Source organism: Xiphophorus couchianus, chromosome 5, assembly GCF_001444195.1.
Source record: "Xiphophorus couchianus chromosome 5, X_couchianus-1.0, whole genome shotgun sequence".
Lineage (NCBI taxonomy): Eukaryota > Metazoa > Chordata > Actinopteri > Cyprinodontiformes > Poeciliidae > Xiphophorus > Xiphophorus couchianus.
In genome coordinates this window covers 14,885,171-14,900,684 of record NC_040232.1, presented here as the reverse complement: position 1 = coordinate 14,900,684, position 15,514 = coordinate 14,885,171, and the positions used below count along the sequence as shown (strand labels likewise).

Here is a 15,514-nt window from a genome sequence, read left to right as displayed (position 1 = left end):
TGAAAATAGCAACAGTACAACAACGAAATCAATGAATGATGGCGTTAACACACTTAATAGTCCGGATATGAGAAGGTAAACTAGTCTTATGAATTGAGGCCCATACACCTTTATGTTTCAATTTGGATCATGGACAATGTAAAGCAAGCTTGTTGCTTGAGAGCTCTCAGTGGAGTGTAGATGTTGAGATCACACAAGCATGATGGGTCCAGACCATTTAAGATGTTAATAGTACAGAACTAAACACAATTAAGAATCTGTGGAATGATGTGAAAACTGTTGTTCACAAACCCACTCCATCCAGTCTGACTGAATTAGAGCTGCCAATAAGAACATGCAAAGAATACCCCAAAAGACTTGAAGCTATAATTGCAATGAAATGAGGTTCTATAATAATGAACTCAGTGAAACGTTTTGCAATATTATTAAAAAAAGAGTTTGAAACCATGCATGATTCCCCTATTATGTCACAAGCATGCTCTATTTTTTTATTGATTTGCAACATAAAAATGTTTTTGGTTGTAATGTGAGAAAATGTGGAAAAGATCTAGTGGTTTCAGTTCTTTAATCTATATTTTGATGTCTAAAGTCACTCCAGATTCAAATCCTACTTGTACTAAATTTTGGGCCCCACTTGATATTTATCACTATTATTAAAGTGATAAATTTAGATTCACACAGTAGACTAGTTGAATCTACAGTGTTGTGTTTAAATAACTTGACTCAATTAAACATATGACTTGCAGCAAGGTTGTGATCAACCTGCAGAATAATGAAATGGAAGATTTTAGGGGCATATTTGTCTTGCAGTATTTGCTTAGTGCCAGCATCCTATTAGTTAAATGTCTTTGCAGTTGTGGACCGTGGACTGTGCTCAACAGTGAAGAAGCGGTTCAAGAGTCGGGGTCATTAGTGTGTACACAAAAATCCCTGAAAACACTCATGAAAGAGAAGGGAGGAGGGGAGTCAAGTGTTTTACTCCACTTGACTTCACTAATCGCCTGCAAAGAAAATAGCTCCAAGGACAGACAATAGGGGGATCTAGCAGTGTAATCCTTACGTTATGACCGGCGCATGTCACACTTTCACTGGACCTTACGAATTGGTGTCACTGTTATGAAAATGTACATCTAGTTATGCAGTATTACATTTTAGTTTGTAATGTTCACTTCCCTTTTTAAAACTGAGTTATGCTAAAGATTCCCATATTTATTCCAGAAACTGACTTTAGCTTTTATGCCTCAATGATTTCTGAGGTGACGTCCGACAATAAGAGTAGTCCATCAACTGTGAATGTTCCTGCATTTTGATTTGTTCAGAAAAAATTTACAGATTTCAATTGTTCTGTCAATATGGACCAAAATCTCTGAGGAGTGTTTTCAAAACTTTGTTGAAGCGACACCAACAAAGGTTAATACCATTCTGAAGGAAACACTTTTTAATTTCCACTAAAAAGTGGTCTTTAATGTAGTGGCCTACAGGAGTAAATCATTTTTTTTGTATCACTGTTTCCAGGTTTTATGATGTATTTTACTTTCAATTAGCATCAATTTAAATTATTTCCAAATCACTTCACTTGTGTTCTTCTCTGAAATCTAGTTTACACAGTGTCATCAATCTTTGGGAAGTTATGTTATAGTTTGGCAAGGTGCAGGAATGTCATCTGTAGATAGATATGAGGGAAATAGAGAGTTCCTGGCTGAAAGCAGAACCAAACCTCTAGCAGATCATCACATCAAAGGGTCCACCATAATCAGGCACACCCAGACATACATATTACAGCTGACACATTGTTGGCCTTGCTGTAAAAGACTGCGAGTTGCATTGTTTTCACTGACGTTTTGATCATATAGGCGCTCACGTACTGTTTATGTGCGCTGTTTGAAGTCCACCGAGCTCCACCTCTCCTGTTTCCATTTGTGGGTCAGTATGTTGTTAAGTTGTCCTCTATCCTCCTGATGAGACAGATGTAGAAACATGCTGCTGGAATGCCACACAGAGGAAGCATTTGGAATAATTAAAAACTCTTCTCCTTCATATGTCCATCCCTCTTACTCCACCTTTTAGGACTTTATTCTTTAAGCTAAAAAAAAAAATCTAAATAAACTGATGTGCTGCTGGAATATTACAACTAGCACAAGCTTACATTGGAGAGTTTCAGAATATAATCTTGATTTAGATTGCCATTTTATGACTTCAACACAATGTGATGAAGGATTTGAAGACCTGCTTTTAATAGACTGGTTCTCTTTGCCATTGTCTTATCTACTTTTACAATTCTGTTACGAAGGTCAGTCCGCTGCCACAGAGACGGACAGAAAGTAAAAACACAAGAATCTAGCCTTATCACTCTTTGCAAACCTTGGGGACCATAAAGTCAATTGTCCATGATGAGCACAGTGCTATCAGCAAGCTAAAATAAGCCTTATGCTGGGTACATTACCTTCTCTTGCTAGGGCAATTGGCATGATTGGCTCATTTTCTCAAGCATGGAGCTTATTGTAGAACGTAACGGTCTGATCAGTACATTCTGCTCAAAATGGCAAACCACAATGAGTAATAAGTTGCATAAATGAAACTAAACCATATGGGCCTGATGAACTTTAAAAAGGAGACCATTACTTTTATTATTAAGTGGACTTTGAGGAATGTATTTTAAATCAGTTTTATTGGATGTCGGTTTAATTTTAAGAGTAAGTGTGGGCAGCAGCACAAACTATGTAATACAACCAAAGCTATAGTCCTTATTTTTTAATCATATTGAGCAATTTAGGTTTACAGGAGACATTACTTTTAGTTGAAGTTGGCATTCTTGACACAATATAATGAATTGCCATTCATCTCCCTTGAAGTGCTCTTACTGTTTGCAAATGCTCCTGAGAAGTTAATGAGAATTGTTCTGTTAGAAAACAGAATATTTTTATCAGATTTTGCTGTCTATGACTGAGAGGGAAAGTTTTTTTGTTTTTTTTTTTTCATACAGTTTATGTAAATATTTGATTTCAACTGTAAGCAGTTTGCAATTATGTTCACTGGGAGAGAGAAACTGTTTTGGCTGCAGTATCTTCCTGGTGTTTCTGTGTCATGGGGCCTGCTCTCCATAACAAATACATATATTTTGGTAGCCAAATAATCGACAGTAAACCATACAGCAAGTAAACATGCTAGCGTTAATTTCATCCTTGAGTAAACTGCTCCTCATAAAAACATGCCAACAGGAGCAAGACCAGAGTGTATTGACGGCTGTAGCTGTGTCGAGTCAGCTATATCGCTAGGAACAAAATTTTAAGCTTTGTGCACTTTAGTTGACAGTTTCCAGAAAACTATATGAGATTTTCAACTGAGTCAACCGATGTTGAGGCAGGATGTTGAGGCTGACTTGCAAAAACTGCTGTTTGGATAAAATATCAGTCGCTGTCAAGAAAGACTGACAGGAGAATCTGCATTTTAGAGACACCATCATAAAAAAAAACATCTGTAGTGTTAGTTGAGGTGATCTGATATTTCTTGTTCTTGTTGATTCATTTAATGGCTAAGGCTTTCTCATAAACCCCAGAGAACCCGGCTTTCCTAATAGAGGCTAAATCAGCATTATCCGATCAACTCCGCAGCACTAATGGATTCCATTGTGTCGATTTTGTCCGTCTTAGAAACTTAAATGCTTTTGTTACATAATGGTTACAGTGCAGTTGAGTTTCACAAGAACTATCAGCACATGAGCTTGTGTTTATTACTTAGTGGGTGAGCACAGCATGTTTCAGTCAGAATTAAAGTACATAGCATAAGTTGAAACATAGTGTAGATTAAAACCCTTGAGCTTCACAGTTGTCGAAACTCTATATTTAGCTTTTTTTAAGGCCTTTATAATTTACAGTTCTGAAAGGATCCTTCTTAGTTTTCTTGTCCTTGATCGGTTTGACTTGTCTTTTGGAGCAAATGGACCTGGACAGGTGGAGCTTCTCAACAAACAGACTGCCACAGAATTCACTTATATAACTGGCTTTGATGTACCTACCTGTGCTGGAAAAAGAAGAGCTGATATGTGAAGATGAATCTGATGAAGAACAGAGTCAAAATAAGAAGAGAGCGAGGGTTGAGATAAAACGCTAGTCGTGACTGTGAACTACTCAGATATTCGCAGAGAGCACTGGAGCTTGTATTTAAAAAAGCACTTCCACACACATATACTCACACACTCTCCCAGACACACATGCTGGCAGAATAGAATATGAGAACGTTGCAGCACTGGCTGGATGTGTCCCAGCAGTTACTGCACTGATGCTTGCTGCAGCAGACTGGAGTGTACAGGCTGGACTCCGACAAAGCAGAGACTGGGCGGTGGAGAAGGACACTGAAATAAGCTTGCTACAGAACCAGAAAGGGGGAGATAATACAAAAAGGCAAATATCAACATATGTATATTAGGGCTAGAAAAGTGTAGCAGAGGAGCAAAGTGGATCTGTCGTGGAAAATCAATCTCATCAGGAACAGGTGTGGGAAGGAGTGTGGCGTAGGTAAGCTTAGGGCGGATGCTCGTTGATATGTCTCGGTCTATAAGGCTGCTGCTGCTGCAGAGGTCCTTCAGTGACCACATCAGGTCATCCACCAGCAAAGCTCTAGATATGCTCAGCAAGCCCACCCGAGAAAGTCGACTTGCAGGTAAGAACATAGGCTCAGATGGCAGGTGTTATTGTTTTAGCATGTGTATGTAATGTTAAAATATCTGCCGTATGGAAAAAAAAAAACTGCTTTGTCATTGTAAGAAATGAAAAGATACCTTTTAAGTTGTTTTGTCAAATAAACTGACAAAAATATCAATAAATCAGCAGATTTGTATCTTTTAATAGATGGGGTGTGGAATCTGAAGATGTTTTCATTCCTATTTTGGTAACTTTGTAATTCATTCCTAGAGTTTATTTTCCCTGTCAGTGCCTGTAGACGAGCAGTATTGACTTTTTTTGCCTGTGACCAGCCTTCCTGCAAATGCTTTAGGTGTGGTTTGGACCATGTTTAACTTATGAACCAGATAGACATCCATTACACCAGAGTACCCAGCTCTCTGGTTAGCTTACCTCTTAATAATATATATCACTAAGAGCAGCAGCTGGAGGACAGAGTTAGCTACAGAAATGCTTTTTATGTTGGCTCCAGATGGCTGAGATCAAACGCATCAGGCACTTTCAGAGAAGTTTGAGAAGAGACCACCAGCCATCCTTTGGGATGGCAGATTGCAGAAGTTTTATTATGAAATTTCATCATCCTCAACACAAGTTTAAGTGCTTATAGATTTGCATTCAATGAAGGGTACAAAAATTTCCAAATGAATCCAGAATTATATGCTCTCAGCAATACTGGTGGCCATTTAAAGTTAGTAGAAGCAGGTCATAAATACTTACAGAAATACTTTGAAGTTTCAGTGTGATGTTGCTTGTCTCACTTTAATGTGATTAAAAAAAATGAAGCAGCCACAATTCCATGATCAAATATTTCCTTTTGAGTTTGTGGAAATTTATTGGTGAGTTGATTTGTTTTCATGACCACATAACAAAGATATAGAAAACAGTTTATCTTTTTAGATTCAGGATTAGAGAGAAAATGCTGAGGTTCAGAATGTTTACATTTCTGCAGAAATCAGAACTTATGCCATCCCAGCTCAGGGTAGCCTGATGCCGTGAATCCAATATTTACAGCCTTTTACAATTAAGCAAAAGTGGGATAGACTTGTTGATCCAATTATCACAACTCCATTCACCATTCTAACAATTGGTATCTGCATTTCAGATCTACATGTTACAAAGTTTATACCTCCCTTCCTCCATTTCTTAACTGTAAACAAGACATTTTTTCTTATGTATTTATAACATTGCGTGTCAGTTATCAGTTCTTATTTGGTTTCTAAGCATTTACATACTCTGAAAGAAATGGTGACCAAAATGCTCAAACTTGATGTATTATTTAGTTTATTTATCTTCCTGGTAAATATATTCTCTATATGTTGAGGAACATATAGAGAATTACTTTTGTTGTCAAAACTGGTAAGAAAAATCCCCTGACAGGTACAAACAGACCCATGATTGGTACAAAATGTCCTGTTGCAGATTTCTTTATTTTTTTTACTCCAGAAAGTCAGATATGGTACAAAGGATACAAAATTGTGACTTTGAATATTGTTGGTATATTATATTTTTGATTCTCTGTCTTTTCAGCACACACTTTAGGCTTATTGGTAGCTATATTAAAAAAATTGAAACATGAGTGTTTGCTTTCAAGGACTTCATGTTAGTCCTGTGCAGTTTGACTCATCCTGAAACCCAATAGCCATGTTTCCTTTCCTTGGTCTTGTCATCCCTATGAGTCCATCACAAACTGAATCATGTTTACAGCCACAGGGAGAAATATGCTCTGAAGAACTCTGAGTATGTGCACTAACAAGTCCCAGTTTTCACACCGGTCTTTGTGCACTTAAAGATGAGAGAGATGACTTATTCACCAAGCTATTGTCCTCATTCATTCTCTTTTTTTAGCCTCTTTAGGCAGCGGAAATCCATAAATACATTTTCTAAGATACCACAACTTCCTCAGCATATGTACAGACAACTTTCCTAAAGGGTTAGGGTGTGTCCTTCCAGAGAGATACTAATGAGTACCTACATTACTGTGCAAAATGATGTTTACATACACATCTTTTGTTCAAATCAGTTTATTTTTTGCTCACCATACACCAACACATTTAGAATATTGTGCAGTTGTTCGTTTATCATGCATGGCAATAGCCTATATGTCTAAATTTAACATAGAACTAGGGCTGATCCACGTTGATCAACCAGAGTGTTTTAAAATTAATTTAGAGGTGTGAATGATTTGAGTGTCGGGAAGGAATAGACAGATAGAGCTTTTGATTTTTCACACACAGCAACACTCAGTACAGGATGTTCAGAAACTGCTTACTGAATTATGTCAGCAACACTCAGCTTGAATGCCCTCCTTGCCACTTGTGCTGACAGGCTTTTTCCACCCCTGCTTGGCACTCAGCATGCACTAAAACCACATCTGTGACCTGAACATTGTGTAGGTCTCTGTTGAAGTCGGTAATTAGTGAAAGAAAATTAGATGTTTTGGTAATCAAATTAAAAAGTATAACTGATTTCTGGACTTTCTGCCTACTGGATATATGTTCTGTTTTATCTCAGTGTTTTCAAGTTAACATTGTTACAACAACAACGAATATTTTGTTATCTTTTCATAAACACTTATCTGCTTAACTGATTGTAAATATAAATAGCAACTCGGGCTGAAACAGGAGTGTTTTTAGACATCAGGGTTTAAAGACATACCAAGCACCAGAATGGCGAAGAAAGGTGACTTTGAATGTGGTGCCAGACAGACTGCTCTGATTATTTCAGAAAGTGCTGATCTACTGGGATTTTCGAACATGACTTTCTCTCAGGTATACAGAGAATGGTCCCATAAAGAGGTGAAATGTGCAGTGAGTGAGTGGCAGTTATGTGAAGGAGAACACCTTGTTAAATTTTCTAAAAGAAAAAAGGGGGTAGAATCTGGTAGTAATGAAGTAGCCAGTGAGTTCAAGTCAGATATATTCATTGGAAAGAAAATGGGTTGCTATTGTCCAGTGGATATTGCTGAAGTTGAGTCTTCCTTAAGAAGAGAAAAGAAACACCTAAAAGTATCTTGATGTCCAAGAGTCAGGGGACTTGCATAAAAATTTAGGGTAATTCCTTTGTCAGCAGCATCTATTCATTGGTCGCTATTTGGTATCCATACAAACTAGATGTTAGTATGGAGACTAATACTGTGACCCAACTGGCAGTATGGGTGGTTGTAGTCTCAAGTACTTTTGCAATAGACCAGATAACTGGTGTTAGCCTCGCTTGCACTGCTTTTGAAATTGTCCAAAACAAAAACTCATACTTGTGGGTGGACATATTGAATGTGTATTTCCAGCTGTAAATAATCCATCCTGTTATTCAATGTGCAGACTTCAGCAGCAGAAAGCCATGTCTTAGGTTATGCGACACTATCTCTACTATCTACCTCTGTTTATAAGCATACCATATTCTGTGTGTCCTCACTCTGACACCTCAACCAGCTGGGCTGCCATTTAGGTAGTTGGCAAGGCAGTCACTACTTCACAAAAAGTTGTTTGCCATTGTCCATATATCACCTAATGCAATCCTTATCTCCATCTGCCAATGATTTCCTGAAGACCTCGTGTGCATGAAGCCATCCTTGAAGATGTACTTATCATTGTCAATTCAGAGTATTTTCTCAAATTAATTTTTTGTAGATAATAAACATTTACAGCTGGGTCTCTTTTTATCCGGCCATAGTCGGATAATTGGAAAATGTTTTCAACATGTTTTCAGGAACAAGTAGTTCCTTTAACTCTATAACAAGTCAACACAAGTCACAACTTGTCTTCACTTGAACAACATCCTGTAGATTACACTGGCAGTGTGTTGACGTCTTGCAGTCTGATGCATCTCAGAACTGAATGATTTAGCAGTAGACCCTCTGAAAACAGAGGCAGTGTTCAATTCATTTTGAAGAATCATTGTGGAGACCAATCTACAGCAGAAGAGACTTCAGTATGACAATTGCTCTATTGCTTAAACATATTTAAGAACCAAAGACAATTTGTGCATGAAAAGGTGATTATTAAGTAGCAACCCAGCTATTGTGTGTAGGTCAGGGGAGGCCCGTGAACATGTTCCGGTCTGCTCGCACCCTTCTTTTGCTAGACCACACAGTTGTTATGGGTCTGTTAGGCCCTGCAGGACCATACAGCAACCCAGCAGGATAATTTCATGGTAGAAGGAGGCCAAAAGAGGAACTCAGAAGGGGCACACCGGAGTGACATCAGCAGAGGTCTCAGAGAAAGAAAAACACAGCAAGCAGCCATGTGACAAATAAGCCAAAAGAATATGATTTCATAGCAAGACTTTAGAATTTATCACTGCTTCAGTTTGTCAAGAGAAGAATCTCTATTATGAAACTTGTTCTGCTGGTCCTATAAAATCTTGAAACACAAAACCAGGATTGGTGAATTACTTTGCGTTCTCTATTAACGGGAAAAAAAATATTAGTTTTTTTATTCAACTGGACTGAAAAGTGGAAGGTCTTGTGGAAGACCTTGTGGTTGGTAGCTCTGCATAAGTTCACCACTTTGTCAGTGCGTGATTATTGAACAAGCAAATACAAACAGAATCAAAGTGCACTGTTGTACAGTACGTGGTGGTTTTATTAGAGGAAAATAACATCTTGCTTTGCTACTCACTGTCTTCTGGTAGATACCACAGTGCAGTGAAAGTTTTAATTAATCACCAATCTTCTCTAATCCACACAAGACTGATATTACAGGTAAAGGCTCAGATACAGGCATACACCCTAACTAATACTTGGTTAAAGATACTCAACTGAAAACTGGTTAAAGATGGAAACTGAAAACTTACCAAGTTCCTAAGATGAACTTTGCAGGATAACGTCCTCTTCTTATCAAAAAAATGTAGCCATTGAAAATGTATTATTTTCCTTCCATCATTAGCTGTTAATCATTTAAGCTTATTTTGTCAACAGGGTTGCTGTTGAGACCATGTCAGAAGGACAATATTACCTTGTTGTTTACATTCCAAAACCCTTTTTGATGTCAATAATTGTTAGAACATTGCTAAAACATCAAATTATGTCCAGGTTTTAACCATATAACCCAAATTATCAACTTCAGCCACAGAGAAATGGGTTAGGATTTTCAACAATATTCTTAAAATCACCAAGGACCAAACCCATTGAAGCCAATTTTATGTTGCCATAGACAAAAAAAATTGCCTAGCCAGAAAGAAGCACCTCCGTCAAAACTGATGCCTTCAAGTTAGACTGGGACTGTTAGCCACCCATAAGGGGAATCCAAATGTGTTCTGGAGAAAAAATTAATGCGATGAGGTGAAGACAAGGATTGTAAGAAGTGTGTTTGGAGAGGTCGAGGAAATACTCTCAGCCTAAGAACAACGTACCAACTGCTAAGTGTAGCACTGTGATCAAAACACATCAAAGCAGCCTTTGAAAGGAATAAAAAGATCAAAATCCATCATTGAAAGTTGAAATGAATATGATATTCATCCCCATGATGTAATGGGAGAAGCACAAATTAGTTAGAAATTACTCAAGCTAAATACTAGTCAGAATGGGGCCATTTCCAAAATGAACTTCTGGTTCTTAAAACCAGTCCAGTTGAAACCACTGCATAAATATTCCAGATGATTTGCTATTTTGCAAATGCTTTGCCATCACATTTGGCCCTTGTTAATGTCAATCAGGTCCTGGTGCAGCATCTATTTCCTCTTTAAAGCAAATCAACTCTCACAACCGCATGTTCAGTCTGTTTTGTCCCTTTGGTTGTCACTGCAATTAGATGAGCAGTGTTACCTCAAACTTCAGTTTTCTGACTTTTTCTTGTTCCTCTGAACGTTTTATGTGATTCACTCTTCAGAAAAGCTTGTGATGTTTCTCCAAGGCACCAGCTCCCCTCTTAGAGAGTCACATTTCAGGATGCTTTGACATTTAGGTCAAGTTTGTCTAAAAATAGTACACCTCTTTATTATTTTACCAAATGCTCCATCGTCTCTTCCACAGCGACTGCATCACATCCCAGTCATGAGGTTTTGAACAAATAGGCCAAGAGCATCTTTTGCTTATCTGTCGACTCAGTTTGTGCCAGAGATTTTATTAAGCACTCGTGCGTCTCAGCACGGAAGTGTGTTGCGTTCAAAAGGTTGAAAAGAGTCTTTAAAGCACCATGTCTCTGTGAGTGTAAAGCATATAATAATTCGAAGGCTATCAAAAAGCATACATGTTACTTTAACATGAATACACCTATTAGACATAAGATTACGCAATTTAATTATAAATATATCTATTTTAGCTGTAATAATGGGCAAATTGGCTTCAGAATAGCTCAGCTGTAATGTTTGAGACCAAATATTGCATCAAATAGCACCTCTGAAAGTTGGACTGGAGCAGAAAAATAAAACTACTTTGTTTTTTCAGAACAGATCTGAAAAAAAGGGATAATCAACATGACTGGTGCATTGTTTTATGTTACCTGTTGACACTTGACATCCTAATAAAATTTTGACCTTTTATCACCTGGTTCACAAGATGCTAAACTCTGACTGTCATTAGTAGCATGTTATCTCTCATTACTTATCACATCAATGTGGTACACCTTTCAACCAACATTTGCAGTTTAACTGGTAGTCGTTTAACTTGACATGCAGGTAAAACTCTTGAGATATTTATGACAGAGTTAGAGTCTTTCAGCCCTGCTCCTGTTGGGTGATTTAAAGCCCTCTTGTGTCTGTCTCACAAGGCCACTTGTTTCAAAGACTCAGGAATGTTTTGCTAAACTCAGTGACTCCAACAAGCTTGAGCCAAACTTGTTTGCTTTGCCTGCTGCAAAGCGCTCCCTCTCCTTCCATCTTTCTGCACTTTCTCTTGTTGGAGCACTGGGTTGCTTTCTGACTTATGACCTAAAAGATCCATCTGTTTTTTATTGATAGGTGTCTCATTTCTTTCTCATTTCATTTAATGAAAACGAAAATCACAGGAGACATTTTTGAGCTGAAAGAATGAAAGCCATATGAACCAAATCTTTTATTTTTTGGAGTAACACAACTCGCAATTAAGAACATGTTTTGGTTAACAATATCTTTCAGCCAAATCAATGAAAATTTTGTGTTTAGCTGGAATTTTTGTCTGTTTTCTATTAACAAAACGGTTAAGAGCCCTTCTCTATCATTTCTTTTTGAAACATAGAAGGATGTCAGACACTTTCAGCAGGATTGCCCAGTAGCCCTCTTGACTTCCTCTTGTTCCCTTCACAGTGCATGCTTCACTTCTTCAGTCCCCCTCACTTGACTTACTCAGTGACCCAAACAGCAGAATAAAAACCCAACTAGAACAAGGAATCTCTTTATTGCATGAGTCTACTAACATTATGTGCTGATGGAGAGTAGATTCTTGCAGTGCAAACATTCACAGAACTCCAGATTTAGCAATCCAAAAACGCTGTTCCAAATATTTAGGCAAATTATTGATTTCTCTGCAGTCTCAATATTCATTTCATGCTGCAGTTTTTCAGAGACTCATAGACTCTTGCTTCATTCGTCAGCAGAAATTTATGAGAGCTGTGTGGAGCAGTGCTGTTGTGTAGACAGGGCCGTCTTTATTAGTTTGAATCACTGTGGAGAGGCTGCGTCTCCAGCTTTAATCAATACTGCAAGGATGCTTTTATTAGAGGAAAGTCATGAGTTGTCGACTAAGAGACCCCGGGGGGATAAGGCACATGAGTGAGGAATGTAGAGCAAGCAGTTAAAAAGAAAAGCAATAACATCTTGTGCTGAATGTCTGAAAACAACGTAAAACTGTGAAAAGAATACAAAGCTTGATTGTGATTAATATTTTCTGGAAAACGTGTGACTAGTTTGCGTTTTAGTGATTACTTAGGATTGTGTTTTTTCAGGACATCAAACATAGGAATAGAGGCCACTTCTGGGAAAAAAAAATAGTTGAGTTTTCAGAAGCCCTCGTTTACCATTCTTATGGCAAATGTATTTGATCATACCAATGGAATGTGTTTTTGATTAAAATGCAGAGTACAAAGATACGGTGTGAAAATTGAAAGTGTCAAAAATGAGTGATCACATTTGCACACATTTAAGCTGGTTTCAGATGTTTTGAACACAGTTGTAAGAACAGATCAGGCAAAAGAAGACCAGGAAGTGGCATGCTTATGTTCACACGAATGGCACACATTGTAACTAGAGCTTTGAGGATTTCTTGATAGTCAGTGTGTAAGTCTGTTTGTATAAAGTGGTTTGCAAAAGTCTTCATACCCCCTGAACTGTCTCCTTTTTTGATGTTACATCTGCAACAGCTGTATTTTTTACAGGAATTTTGGAAAGTAGGCCCCAATTATGAAGTAGAAGAAAAATAATATGCAATTTAAAAATGCTTCATAGACAATACTTTGCAGAACTATCTTTTGTTGCAGTTACAACTGCAAGACTTTTGAGGTACGTATTTATCAACTTTACATACAGTATGTAGAAAGTGAAATCTTTGCACATTCTTCTTTCCAACATAGCTGAAACTCAGTCGGAAGTAACACAGTATCAATTAAGTTTTGTGTGGGTCTTTTGAGTGGATTTAAGTCTGGACTTTGACCGGCCCATTTGAACACATGAATATCTTTGAATATGTTTTTGTAGTCTATTAAATTAAATTCTAATAAAATAACTTGCAATAAGGTTTGTGGCTGTAACTTGATAAAATGTGATAAAAAATTCAAGGGGTGTGAATCATTGTTTTTGGGATTAAAAAGACAAGGCCAATGTTTGTGTTGATAAAAGCATAGTCTACAACGATGAGGCGTGGGTAGAGTGACTCGTCACTCATCATTAGCTGTTAAACAAGCGCATTTTGACACAATCTATTCCAGATGGAGTACTTAAGCCAAGTTTTAGAGCCCCATTAAAACATCCTCATCTCTGGTGACTTAACTGCCTCTCCGGGTTCCTGATCTCATGGTCTGTTGTTTGTTTACTCTCCGGTGGGCTTTCATTTCCTGGATGTCTGCTCATTTTAGCATGGCAAAGCAGTCTCAGTGGGTCAGCCATTTTTAATTTACTGAGTTAGTCTACTGGAGGTGACAGGCTAATCCTTAGGTGATGTTTTTGATCACAGAAATATATTAGTGAAAAGTAGCATGTAAACAACGATGGCGTCTGTCGGATATGCCACATTAAAAAAACGCCACATTATAGTTGATTATACAGTACAGTCCAAAAGTTTGGACACACCTTTTAATTCAATGAGTTTCCTTTATTTTCATGACTATTGACATAGTAGATTCACACTGAAGGCATCAAAACTATGAATAACACATGTGGAAATATGCACTAAACAAAAAAGTGTAAAACAACTGAAAATACCCCTTATATTCTAGTTTCTTCAAAGTAGCAACCTTTTGAGGTGATTACTGCTTTGCACACACTCTGCATTTTCTTGATGAGCTTCAAGAGGTAGTCACCTGAAATGGTTTTCACTTCATAGGCGTGCCCTGTCAGGTTAATAAGTGGGATTTCTTGCCTTATAAATAGTCATGAAAATAAAGAAAACCCATTGAATTAGAAGGTGTGTCCAAACATTTGGTCTGTACTGTATGTGCAGAACACCATGTTAGTAAAAGTAGTAAACCTGCTGAGAGACAGCAGCTACAGTCTCTCAGATGCAACAGAAACATCAACACATTTTCTAACTCCACTGTTACTCCTGGTATTCCACAAACTGATTTAAAACACATCACTTTCATGCTCTGTCACAATTTATTTCATACATTCACTATATTCTCAAAAACTATGTAGTTCCTTACCTTAAAGGTTGTCAGAAAAGTTTAAATATTTGTTTGAACGTAAAGAAACAGTCAAATGTGATGACAGGATATGAATTTTGGTTTTTGTGATTAATCAGCCAAAACTGCTCATAGTGCTTACAGTTTGTCTTTAAAATTCAACTCAAACTGCTCACTAAAGACACTGGTGCTGAATGGCAGTCTCATGACTGTCATGACATGCTAAGAGCTCAACTTCCTGGCAACTGAGGCAATATTTTATAGTAACAACACCTGGATAACACCACTAGTTGGTTATAAAGGCATGTCTGTATAAACAAGGCTATAGGCAAAAAAGTACAGTGGACCCCCGGTATTTGCAGGAGTTGGGAACCACAGCCACCTGTGAATCGCTAAAATACACAAATACTTGATACCCCCTCAAAAAACCCTTATAACTCCCTATTATAATAGTTCAAACACAAAATACACCTCAGCTCAACAGGGCAATGGCCATATTTTCATTCCTTGGTGGACTTATTTACCCAATCATTATGAAACTTTGAACTGTAGTAGGAACACCAACATGCACCAAAGATTACCTGCTACTTCCTTGATAACGCAGCCGTTATGATTCCCAACATCCCTTTCGCTTTCCGACTTATTGGGTTCTCTTCACTGAAGACCCCACACTACAGATTGAACATAATCTGCCTTTTGACTGATCAGTCGACAATTGTTCATATATCCTCCAGAATAAAAAAGGTGTTGGGAGTGACCCTTCACCTTGCAGTCACTCTGGGATGCTAACCCCTTTGGCGCTCTGAATGGGTGGCTACAAGGCCACTGGCTGAGTGTTGTCACACTCTGTGTCCCAGTCAGCCTCTAATTTAACTCTTTACAGGGAGAATAATAGAAGTACTGGGGCACTTAGCACTAGCTTGTAGGCAAAGTGACACTTTGACAACTTAATGTGTTTTTTGCATGTGTGGGCGAGGTCAGGGTCAGCGAACTTTATACAGGTCCAGCATTAATTAGCCTAACTGCCCTGACAGATCACACATTTTCCATTTGCTACCTGACACATCATGTTGTATGACAAACTTATAA

At 37.9% G+C, this 15,514-nt stretch overlaps 1 protein-coding gene across 2 annotated transcripts in view; it reads left to right on the top strand.

Annotated features, from left to right (window-relative positions):
- The window catches only part of dlc1 (DLC1 Rho GTPase activating protein), an 81,933-nt gene that overhangs the window by 30,084 nt on the left and 36,335 nt on the right, over window positions 1-15,514 (top strand). Inside the window, exon 1 of one of the 2 annotated variants that reach the window (XM_028016734.1) lies at window positions 4,348-4,659. The exons of the other annotated variant lie outside the window; for it this stretch is intronic. Within the exon in view, the coding sequence (XP_027872535.1) occupies window positions 4,530-4,659 (130 nt within the window). The 5' untranslated portion in view covers window positions 4,348-4,529. Of the gene's footprint in view, window positions 1-4,347; window positions 4,660-15,514 lie in introns of those variants that run through there. 2 annotated transcript variants of the gene reach the window in all.